The 13,135-nt window shown below is 40.8% G+C and overlaps 1 protein-coding gene across 2 annotated transcripts; it reads right to left on the reverse strand.

The window, feature by feature from the left end:
- Positions 1–597: 597 nt before the first annotated feature.
- Positions 598–9,493, reverse strand: tor1 (torsin family 1). Of its 2 annotated transcripts, none has more exons than XM_060890385.1 (5): positions 9,083–9,493; positions 5,658–5,923; positions 3,669–3,844; positions 2,963–3,090; positions 598–1,715 (listed from the first exon to the last, which is right to left on the reverse strand). In XM_060890385.1, exons 1-5 carry the CDS (start codon positions 9,267–9,269, stop codon positions 1,471–1,473), a joined length of 1,002 nt encoding a protein of 333 aa, XP_060746368.1. In that variant the 5' UTR covers positions 9,270–9,493; the 3' UTR covers positions 598–1,470. The 2 variants fall into 2 exon arrangements, with proteins under 2 accessions (XP_060746368.1, XP_060746369.1); XM_060890386.1 differs by lacking the exon at positions 9,083–9,493 and adding an exon at positions 8,379–8,662.
- Between the last annotated feature and the right edge of the window lie 3,642 nt (positions 9,494–13,135).

Raw genomic sequence — 13,135 nt, forward strand, 5'->3', positions numbered from 1 at the left:
TATCACAATAAATTAATGTTGGTGTCAATGCATCAAGCAGTAGCAGCAGTAAAGTCTGGTGATATAGATAATATTTATTATTTAAAAAAAAAAAAAAAAGACATGACTGCATCACCCATCACCAATCTGACTTGTATCCTAACTACCACACACTCCTGAGCTATGGTTGCTCTTTGTACTCACTGATGACTTCCTGTGCATGTTCTCCACCTCCCTAGTGGTGAGGAAAGGAGATAGTTCTAGTTACATACGTGACTGCCAGGGTTCCTCTACATTCTAAACCAGTACCACAATAAGAAGAAATTTCCATAAAAGATGACTCTGAATGACCATTTTGACCTCAGTGGAAGCTCTCAGCATGCAGGCACACAAGAACGTAACCAGGAGATTCTTACGGCCAAGATGGTTGTCTGGGGTTTGTAGACTCCTGCTTGTATACATCTGTACACTAGCTGTAGGTGGATTATTTGCTAAATTAGACCCTGGGTGTACAGTAAGTAACGGGACTGGTGTCCACTTCTATGAGTATCTCATGCTCCCAGGACACACCTCAACTCCAAGTAAACTGCACAATAAGGAAAAGCTCACGAACACCAGTAAAGAATAAGATCAAGTTTATCAGGTTTAGTGGAAGTAATCAAAGTGGAATGATCAGTTCATCTGATGTCTGCAAAAGAACACAAAACGTTCAGTGTGAAAGTGTGGATCATCAAAATCATCATGTTGCCCAAAAAGCAAGAACATTTTCAGTCCATTTTCTACCTTTTCTATCTATGTTGTTGTGTGTCAAATTAAGCATGATTATAATAAGTGAAATGTACTTAAAACATCAATGCAAAAATAAACAGTTCCGGTAGTGATGTCTGGAAAACAGGGTTTAGCTACTAGGTTTGCTTCTAATTAATTCCAACTAAAAATAAAATCTGTTTTATTTAATCGATCCACTGAGCTGGACACCGATGCCAAAAATATAAAAGGTTTTTAGTGACATTGACAAAATGGTGTTATTGACAGGTATTGCAGGATTTTGACATTAAGTTGTTGTCATTTCTATATATATATACACTCTACATATAAAAATGATGCCAATTGAAAGTATTTTGTTCATTACTAGTGCATGACAATGCACAACATACGGTCATAAAAAATGACCATTTAAGATTCAACACATTCATGCTGCCACCAGATCAATAATGAGACCTGAATCCTCCTTAAAAAAACAAGGAGTCAAGCCTGCATCATTTATCATTGATTCATGTTAAAAACAGAAATATCATAAACCATTGCAATCAGTTTAAAAAAAAAACAAAAAAAAAAACAAACTGCTCGCTCCTTTTACATGTGATACGTGACATCAGATTAGTGTTCAGGTGGACTTCCTGCTTAGATAATGTTCCTCCAAATCAATCCCACCACAGCTCTTCAGGGACAGTACACACAGCATTGAGACTCTCCTTTTTTTTTTTTTTTTTAGATGTAGAAGTTCAGCCTGCTGGAGATAACCTTGCACCCCTGCACGGAAAAGACGCGCTCTTCACGAGGGAAATAGCTCATGTCGTGAGCCATTTGCTCCACAGCCTCCTCGTTGGGTTTATGGCCCTTGCTGATCATCTCGGCTCGGCCGCACTGCACAACGTGTTTGTACTCCAGGGGGAGGAAGGGCACAAAGTAGTCCACCATGTTCTTTTCTATTAGACTCGAGTGCCAAAAACCACCTGGTAAAACAGACAAGGAGGGTGGAATGTTTTAGAATGTTTATTGCTCCTCCAAAACCTACAGCTTACAAACACAGAAAAATTCTGTACTTGCCTAAAATCACGTTTATGTGAACAGTGTTTTTAATGGTAACATCAGTTACCAACAGAGAACTCACTAAAACTAACTGTTTGATTATTTGCCTTCACTGATAAAGCAATTCCATGTAGCATAGGGATGCATGATACTGACTTCAGAATGAATAAAGAGACAGCACTGTACTTACCTTACTGTTTATGATGCTATATTCTCTGAAAAAAAAACCAACTTACTAGATACTAGCATATTTCGGTATATTTCCATAACTAACAATATGTGTCACTAAAGGTAATCTAGACTAATAATCAGACTTGGAGTTGAGGTGCTCTTCTAGCTGCAAGTGTAGACGAGCAAAATGTTGCTCGAAGCCGTCACTAATTCTGAGCTGCAACGCACAACAACGCAAAAGGAAAATTCTTGTGTAATACATTACGGCTGAAACCAAGGCTCAGTGTTTTGAATGGATCTGTTTTTACATAAGCTCAACATTGTGTAGATACATACCACAAAACTGTAACACAGTTAAATCTATTTGATGATTGATCAACATGATCATACCACAGGCCTCCTCAGAGAAACAAAGCCAGACACCACGTATTTTCATAACACGCTACGTTCACATGGCCAGTACACACTACGTTCACACGTACAGCGACTCGCATCGATAGCAGCAAAGCGACCAGAGATCGTTCGATTTTCACTGTGACCTGGTGACTACCGGTGGTATGAGTGAGTCCGGCGATGATTAGGAACGAGTTTAAATTGTAAACATGTACTGCTGTTTGCACTGGTGTATGAAGACAGTAGAGCGCATGTGATCTATGGCAAAGAGCTCACACTGCTTCACCTTCATTTCGTATGATATGATGCAGATATACACTGCTGAATTATATACACAAACACCAAATATCCCTCCAGAACCTTTCGTTTTAGTGGCAAGATAACTAATCACTATTAAGATCAACATTATCGCTATGACAACCAGTAACAGGAACGTAATCCTGATGACTTCACGGTACAGCGACTGGAGACTTGCAGTGATAAAGTCACTGTATGTGTGAACGCAGCTTTAGAGTCACAGCCAGTTCTCTTGGACTTTACTGTGGCTTTGTCAAGATTCACAAAGATAGACTTAAATTAAGTTAATAGGAAAACCTTCTCTACGTACTGTTCTTGTTGTTAAACACAGACAGGGATAGGGCTTCCTCCAGATGTTTCAGCTCAATCTCTTCTCGATCCTTTCCTTCTTTCCAAAAATCCAGCGCCACCTGCACAATGTTTTCACCGCCGGCGTTACTATGGAACAGAAAACAAGAGCATAAAGGGGCATTAAACCTGTTCGATTTGATAACAGTTTATTTTACAATTCATTTTGATTAAACATTTCTAAATCTGATAATACTGTAATAAAAAACTGTAGGGATGCGTTTATATTATTATTGGCATTGGTCCAGTACTGTACTTATTTATGTGTACCAATAAAACAGTTCAGCATCAAATGACAGCAATCTGAATGGATTTTCAAAGCAAAGCAAGCTGCGCTATCTGAAAATATCAAAAACAAGAGCCACCAGCACCTTGCATTACAAGTACCCTGATCAAACAATTTAGCATGTTCAGGTGCAGGTCAGTCTCCCTCATGCACCCTAATAAAGATGCTGTTAAAAGTGCCATGAACATGAGGAACATGAATCTCTGCTAAGAGAATTTATTCTGTCTTTGTGACCCCCCCCTTCAAAACTCATGTTCTGCTTAAATCCATCCAGACCCTGCAGCCAACAGTAACATCACTACGTTAGAAACTAACAGTTTTTGTTACTGTAATTAAATGTACAAATATAATTATTAGTTCTATATACGATGATGTTAGAGACCTTAGAAAGATAAAGATGGCCTGGCGGTAGGAGACTCCGTCTAGAACTTCATAAAAATCTAAGTATGGTTTGATGCTGTCAATCAGGCCTGGGTGCATCTTATCCATCTCGTCGAATACGAACATGGAGCGAGGGCAGGCCGACACGTTGCCCTTAATCCACTGCTGCAATTGGGACTATATGCACACGCACGTGCACACACGCAGGCACAGACAGGCACAGACACAGACACACAGACAGAGACAGACACACACACAGACAGAGACAGACAGACAGACACACAGACAGAGACGGACAGACACACAGACAGACACACATAGAGACAAACACAGAGACAAACACAGAGACAGACAGACACACACAGGCAGACACACAGAGACAGACACACAGAGACAGACAGACACACACACAGAGACAGACACACACACACACACAGACAGACAGACACACACACACAGAGACAGACAGACACACACACAGAGACAGACACACACACAGAGACAGACACACAGACAGACAGACACACACACAGACAGACAGACACACACACAGACAGACAGACACACACACAGACAGACACACACACAGACAGACACACACACAGACAGACACACACAGACAGACACACACACAGACAGACACACACACACAGACAGACACACACAGACAGACAGACACACACAGACAGACAGACACACACAGACAGACAGACACACACAGACAGACAGACACACACAGACAGACACACACACACACACAGACATACACACACACACAAAGACAGACCCACACACACACAGACAGACCCACACACACACAGACAGACCCACACACACACAGACAGACCCACACACACACAGACAGACCCACACACACACAGACAGACCCACACACACACAGACAGACCCACACACACACACAGACAGACCCACACACACACAGACAGACACACACACACACACAGACAGACACACACACACACACACACAGACAGACACACACACACACACACAGACAGACACACACACACACACACACACACACACAGACAGACACACACACACACAGACAGACACACACACACACACACAGACACACACACACACACACAGACACACACACACACACACACACACACACACACACAGACAGACACACACAGACAGACACACACACACAGACAGACACACACACACACACAGACACACACAGACACACACACACACACACACACACACAGACAGACACACACAGACAGACACACACACAGACAGACACACACACACACACAGACACACACACACACACAGACAGACACACACACACACAGACAGACACAAACACATACACACAGACAGACACACACACACAGACAGACACACACACACAGACAGACACACACACACGGGTGAAAAAAAGTAGAAACATGATATTTAGGATTAATTAATAGGAATATTGTGATCGATCATGATAAGACAAAAGGTAAAGGTCATGATGTAACAAATTCATTTAATATCACCATGTGCACCATGTGTTCACCACAGTTATGAAACCATTTTTACTGGTGTTCCATTCTGTCTGTGGAACAAAAATCAACTTATGGGATATATATATATATATATATATATATATATATATATACACATACATACACACACACATACACACACACACACATTTCAGCAGCAATGAATCTTAATCTTAACCGTGTTGTGTAGGTTTGAGATGTACAAGCAACACAATTCTCTCAGCACAAGCCTGAAGATTTACAATCCTGCACAACCAAACAAAGTCTTATCCAGATTCTTACTGATCTAAATATAAAAGGATTTATGTAACACTGTATACGTTTATCTAATAAACTGGCAAACTCAAAAATGATCAGAAGGATATTAGAGAGATAAGAGAGATTCTTCAATACACATTTTTAGTACACTTATAGCTTATAGTGTTGTCTGTCAGGATTAAAGGCTGTAAATCATGCAGTACCTTATAAACTTCCAGCTCTGCTTCATGTTGGAAGTGTGCTGTGGCAGTAAACAAGTGCACAAATCCGCTCGACATTCCACGCTGGTAAATGTTATTGGCGATTAGCTGACTGACAAAGTTTTTGCCTGTGCCAGTCCAGCCGTGCAGCGAGAGGACGAGGGGCTTCTTCGGGTTCTCGTTGTTCATGAAGCCGGACACAGCTTTGAGGACAACACGAGATGCTACATGCTGGCCGAACAGCTTGCTCTGCAGATCTGCTTCAAGACCTGAGAACAAGAGAAGGATTAGCCATTAAGCAAAAACACACTAGATGATGAGATGATGATGCTGAGCACTAGATAAGGTTCAAATTGATCCCTAAATACACTGGACCAAGGAGGCACCTTGCACCTCCAGCACTGCTTGACTGATCCCACCATCTTTCAGGGTAAGGAAAGTATGCATCAAGACTACAGTATGTTCTGTTCTTTCAGAGTTATAACTATCCTGTGCTACAAGGCCTCAAACCATTTCTGAACAATTTTTGAAGTATGGCAGAGTGCATTATCCTGAGCACATCAGTGAGCCTCCTAACACTTGCTCATTTTTCCTGCTTCCAACACACCAGCTTTGAGAACTAACTGTTTACCTGCAGCCTGATATATTCCACACCATTGTAAGGAGATAAAACAATTTCACTTTACCTGTCAGTGGCTGAAATATTATGTCTGATCGACGTAGAAGTTTAAGTATTGTTCTAATTAATTAGATTGCCACAGCTCGCAACCTTGGGGTAACCACGGACAATCAACTGTCCTTTTCCTCTCATGTTGCTAATGTGATACGCTCATGTCAGTTCCTTCTCTACGACATTAGATTGGATTCTGCCATTTTTGTCCACACAGGCTGCTCAGGTACTTATCATCACAATACTGGACTACTGTAACTCACTACTAGCAGGTCTACCTATGGACGCAATTCGTCCTCTGCAAATGATCCAAAATGCAGCTGCATGGCTTGTTTTCAACCTGCCTCGCATCCCATCCCACTGCTGCGACCCCTCCACTGGCTTCCGGTAGCTGCACGCATCAGATTCAAAACACTGATACTGGCCTACAAAGCCAAAAACAGACCAGCTCCTTGTTACCTCAAAGACCTAATCACTCCTCACTCTGCACCTCACACCCTCAGATCTACCAGCACTGCTCCACTGGTTCCACCATCTCTAAGGGTAAGAGGTAAGTATACAACAAGACTCTTCTGTTCTGTTCTGGAACCATGGTGGTGGAATGAACTTCCAATAGGGGTCCAGACAGCTGAAACATTGGCTATTTTCAAATGAAGACCTACTTATTCATGAAACACTTCAACAAGCACTTCTTTCCCTGTTTGTTGCATTAAAAAAAAAAAAAAAGTTGAACAATGTTTTAAACTCATTGTATCTTAAGTTTGTAACCTAGTTAATCAGAGTTCCATGTATCCAATGATAGAGACTTAAGCACTTCTGTATGTCGTTCTGGATAAGGGCGTCTGCCAAATGATGTAAAGGGAAATGTAAATGGAAAGAGAATATACACTACACAGGACAGCACAGCACAGCACAGGACAGGACAACACAACACAGGACAGGACAGGACAACACAGGACAGGACAGCACATCACAACACATCACAGGACAGGACAAGACAACGCAACACAGGACAACACAGGAGATTACAACACAGGACAGGACAGGACAGCACGACACAGGACAGGACAGCACAGCACAGGACAGAACCGCACAACACAGGACAGTTCAGGACAGGAGAGCACAACACAGGACAGGAGAGCACAACACAGGACAGGAGAGCACAACACAGGACAGGAGAGCACAACACAGGACAGGACAGCACAACACAGGACAACACAGGACAGGACAGCACAACACAGGACAGCACAGCGCAGGAAAGGACAGCACAGGACAGCACAGGACAGCACAGCACAGGACAGGACAGGACAGCACAACACAGCACAGCACAGGACAGGACAGGACAGCACAGCACAGGACAGCACAGCACAGGACAGCACAACACAGGACAGCACAACACAGGACAGGACAGCACAACACAACACAGGACAGGACAGCACAACACAGGACAGGACAGGACAGGACAGCACAGCACAGCACAGCACAGCACAACACAGGACAGGACAGCACAACACAGGACAGCACAACACAGGACAGGACAGCACAACACAGGACAGCACAACACAGGACAGGACAGCACAACACAGGACAGGACAACACAACACAGGACGGCACAACACAACACAGGACGGCACAACACAACACAGGACGGCACAACACAACACAGGACAGCACAACACAGGACAGGACAGCACAACACAGGACAGGACAGCACAACACAGGACAGGACAGCACAGCACAGGACAGCACAGCACAGGACAGCACAACACAGGACAGCACAGGACAGGACAGGACAGGACAGGACAGCACAACACAGGACAGGACAGGACAGCACAACACAGGACAGGACAGGACAGCACAACACAGGACAGGACAGGACAGCACAACACAGGACAGGACAGCACAACACAGCACAGGACAGCACAACACAGCAACAACACAACTCTGAACAACAAAAAGATTACTCTAACTCTACGTAACTCTAACAACCCGAAAAACATCCAGCTAATGAATAACTTTTATACAGACAATAATTTAAACACATGATCTCTTACCAGTCTTGTTGAATCCGACCCAGTGCTCATTACATGTTTCCACTAAATAATTGTACAGTTTCTTTCCCAGTGCGGCCACACCAGCGCCTGTCAGAATGCTTGTGCTTATAGGCTCAAAAGCCTGAACAATAACACTCGGTATTAAAATAAAATACAACACCAACGAGGCTCTTTCTTTCATTGTGAATCAAGTCATACACAAAGATTGTTATGTTAACAAAATAAAAAGAGAATCGTCTCTAACGACAACCAATAGTTCCGCTTAGCCGTGCAACGACGTCACTTTCATGCGGCAAAACTCGTAACGCAGTGACGCAATTTGTACGCGACACACAAAAAACAGCAAAATAACGAAATGTTGTGTAAAATACAGACATATTAAATAGAAAGTTCAAAAATAAACATTTAAATATGACAAGGCTTGTATTCAGTCATACAACTGAGTACAGAAATACCTTCTAAATGCCAAACTTTAATAAAAAAGCATTGTTAATGTGTATTTTCTCTAACCACAACATGTACATGTAGATCTTAAACACGTCTTTGCGAATAAAAACATGGTTTAAAACATGTTATGAGGTATATCAGGTCAAAATAAATATCTGCTTGTCTTATTGAGTCATGACATTCAAAACAATGATGAAATACTAGACACTTCTTAATAAACACATAAGTCCCTTATATACCAGACAGATCACACACACCTGTTTTATTGTAGGAGATCCACTCTGGTCTGCAACACTCCTGAAAGTAATACAACACATTTGGATACCGAGCTAGAAATCCTGTTAGAGCAGCTGCAATGCCAACAGCCAGGCTGGTCGAGATTGGCTCCAACGCTTCCGCCATCATGATCATTAAACTCCATCCTATGATCCATCTTGGCCGCATCTTGTGTCTGTTCGGAGTCCAGTATCGATTCACTGTGGTTTAAGGTGGTTTTCTCTTTCAGGTGGTCTGCACGGTATACCGTCTGGTTTTAAGAGGACCTGCTGTGACTCCTGGTCCCTCTGGTGATGCAATAGTGATGTAATGGTGAATATCAGTCACACAGTCCTGTTTTCTAACCGATAATCTGCCTGAAATAAACACCAAAATGGACTTCGGCACCTGTCACCTTTCACCTAATGAAAATAACGGGAGTGTAAAAGCTGAGACGCAAATCAAGCTTAATTCAAGAAGATAATATTCTTTCAATTGTGTTCTACAAATCAAACTAAAAGTAAGCGAGAATTGGTTACTATAGCAACGTCTGCATTCGAACTTCATTTCGAAAACTTTACTGTTCAAGAAAACAATAATAATAAAGTAGAGTTGATCAACTTTACTGTTAAAGAAAATCATAATAAAGTAAAGTTGATGAACTTTACTATTCAAGAAAACAACAATAATAAAGTTATCAACTTTACTGTTAAAGAAAACAATAATAACAAAGTAGAGTTGATCAACTTTACTGTTAAAGAAAACAATAATAATAGAGTTGATCAACTTTACTATTTAAGAAAACAATAATAATTAAGTAAAGTTGATCAACTTTACTGTTCATGAACATCATAATAAAGCAAAGTTGATCAACTTTACTATTCAAGAAAACAACAACAATAATAAAGTAATCAACTTTACTGTTAAAGAAAATCATAATAATAAATTAAAGTTGATAAAAATATACTGTTAAAGAAAACAATAATAATTAAGTAAAGTTGATCAACTTTTGATAATTAAGTAAAGTTGATCAACTTTACTATTCTGAGTGTTTTGATATGTCACATGTCCATGTTGTGCTAATTTTTTATTTTCACGTGACATCACGTGACGTCATGTGACGTGACCAGAATACACGTGAGGCAGTTCCCCTCAATGTTCTGAGTGTTTTGATATATGACATGTCCATGTTGTGCAAAATTTGTGATTTTTTTTATTTTGGGTCCGGTGCTGCACGCGACATCACGTGGTGTCGAGTGCCGTCACCAGAATACCCGGTGAGGTGCCAGTACTTTTGGAGAAAAGTGGCTACTGAGGGTTTGGACATTTCATGTCAATACTGCAGTCATTATGCGATTCTACTTATTATTATACAGCATAGAACAGTGCATGCAATTCTTAATGTTGAATGAATAACAGATAGATTTTATTTTTATAGTTACTGGTAAATATGTGATAATGATATATATGTGACATTACTGTACATTAAACATATTTTTTTTAAATAAAATAAAATTTAATTAAATAAAAATACTACCACAGATAAGCGGTAGAAAATGAATGAATGAATAAAAAATACTACTACTAAATAAATAAATAAATAAACAAACAAACAAACAAACAAACAAATAAATAATGCCCTGCAATGGGTTGGCACTCTGTCCAGGGTGTATCCTGCCTTGATGCCCAATGACGCCTGAGATAGGCACAGGCTCCCCGTGACCCGAGGTAGTTCGGATAAGCGGTAGAAGATGAATGAATGAATAAATAAATAATAATAATAATAATAATAATAATAATAATAATAATAATAATAATAATAATAATGTTGTTATTATTCCACCACAGCATTACTTGATCAGAAAATGCTCATTCATTCACTCACTTGAGAAATTTCCCCATTGTGGGACAAATAATATATTTTATCTTATCTTACATACTGAAAATTGCCCGCAAGGTGAGACGCCGTGTGCTCCGGACCAAAATGGGCACCGTGTGCTCCGGACCAAAGAAGAAAAGGATCATCCAGACTGTTACCAGCAACAAGTCCAAAAGCCAGGGTCTGTCATGGTATGGGGTTGTGTCAGTGCTTTTGGCAAAGGTAACTTGCACTTCTGTGATGGCACCATTAATTCTGAAAAGTACATAGAGATTTTAGAGCACAATATGCTGCCTTCAAGAAGACAGTTTTTCCAGGGACGTCCGTGCATATTTCAACAAGATAATGCAAAACCACATTCTGCACACATTACAAAGCCCTGCCTGCGGAGGAGAAGGATACAGGTACTTGACTGGCCTGCCTGCAGTCCTGACCTGTCTCCAATAGAGAATGTGTGGCGCATTTTGAAGCGTAAAATGCGACAGCAAAGTCCCCGTACTGTTGCCCACCTTAAGACTTGATTGCAGCAAGAAAGGGACAAAATTACACCTGAAACACTTCATCACTTGGTGTCTTCAGTCCCTAAACGTCTTTTAACCTTCCTATTTTCCCTGGGTCTATTTGACCCGGCTGGAAGGTTTTAATGTGTCATAGCTTGGGTTTTCTTCCACATATTTGCCTGAAATTTACCAGGATTGTTCCAAATTATGAACTTTAATTAAAATTCATTCATTCATTCATCTTCTACCGCTTATCCGAACTACCTCGGGTCACGGGGAGCCTGTGCCTATCTCAGGCGTCATCGGGCATCAAGGCAGGATACACCCTGGACGGAGTGCCAACCCATCTCAGGGCACACACACACTCTCATTCACTCACACAATCACACACTAGGGACAATTTTCCAGAGATGCCAATCAACCTACCATGCATGTCTTTGGACCGGGGGAGGAAACCGGAGTACCCGGAGGAAACCCCCGAGGCACGGGGAGAACATGCAAACTCCACACACACAAGGTGGAGGCGGGAATCGAACCCCGACCCTGGAGGTATGAGGCGAACGTGCTAACCACTAAGCCACCGTGCCTCCTTAATTAAAATTAATTTTGTCTATTTTCGTTGAACTATGTGTTCAGACTAGTGTATACTATGCGTTTTGGATCCTCCTGGGTCATTTTGACCCGGCTACATTTAGTGGGGCAATAGATCACACTTTTGCCCTTTTCAGCGCAATGAACATACAGACACAAAAATGCACACATAAAATGTCCACTAACTCATTTGTAAATATTTTACACTTGTTAGATGCATTTGTCCAACTGGTCCAAATCTGATCTACCAACAAGCTTTACACACACACACACACACTCACACCCAGACACACACACACACACACACACACACACACACACACACACACACACACAAGCATTGGGCATTGCAATTCATTGGGCCTCCAAAAAAACAAAAACAATCATTTGTAAATATTTCACACTTGTTATATGCATTTGTAGCTGGGGACAATATCTTCTCTTCTCTTCTTCTACCAACAATCTTTACACACACACACATGTTGTGTTTTCATATTCAAATCATATTTGTTTCCTCTCTCTTATTTATGAATTTAGTTGCATCAGTCAGCTTTGGCCTGGAGATATGCTGAGTAATGTTTGACATTTATCAGTCAGTGGTTATCCAAAATAATATTTAATAATTTCTGCTTATTTTACTCAAAACATGGCATAATTTCATAAGGTTTATCGTTCATAAATTAAGTATAATAAAAAACATAAGAAGGTAAACAAAGTTTTTTCACATGAAATTATGGCATGTTTTTGAGTGGGGGTTGTGTGTGTGTGTGTGTGTGTGTGTGTAGCCTGTTGTTGGTTGATCAGATGACATCAGGTGGGCAAAATAGATATTACATGTGTAAAATAGATATTACACACAGAATGGTGATAATTGTAGAATTTCTGATTTATAAGCATTCAAGTCAATTTGGCCTGGAAAAAAACAGGTTTTATTATTTGCTGACATTAAAAATGGTCAAAATGGTTTCAAAACAATCTCCTGCCTTTGAAATATACCAGCCTGTAATTGTGCATCCACCTTTGTGCCTCTATAGTAAAAATAATTCAAAATTTCTGTTTTTTTTTTTTTTTTTTTACTAAAAAAT

This window comes from Tachysurus vachellii, chromosome 17 (assembly GCF_030014155.1).
Source record: "Tachysurus vachellii isolate PV-2020 chromosome 17, HZAU_Pvac_v1, whole genome shotgun sequence".
Lineage (NCBI taxonomy): Eukaryota > Metazoa > Chordata > Actinopteri > Siluriformes > Bagridae > Tachysurus > Tachysurus vachellii.

Bases quoted from the DNA above. Each gene is read 5' to 3' on its own strand.
- tor1 (XM_060890385.1), bottom strand. From the start codon at position 9,269: ATGCGGCCAAGATGGATCATAGGATGGAGTTTAATGATCATGATGGCG. The intron at 3,845-5,657 runs GTACTGCATGAT...GTGTGCATATAG, and splicing joins CAGAGCTGGAAGTTTATAAG to TCCCAATTGCAGCAGTGGAT. The intron at 1,716-2,962 runs GTACGTAGAGAA...CTGTTTTACCAG, and splicing joins TGTGTTTAACAACAAGAACA to GTGGTTTTTGGCACTCGAGT.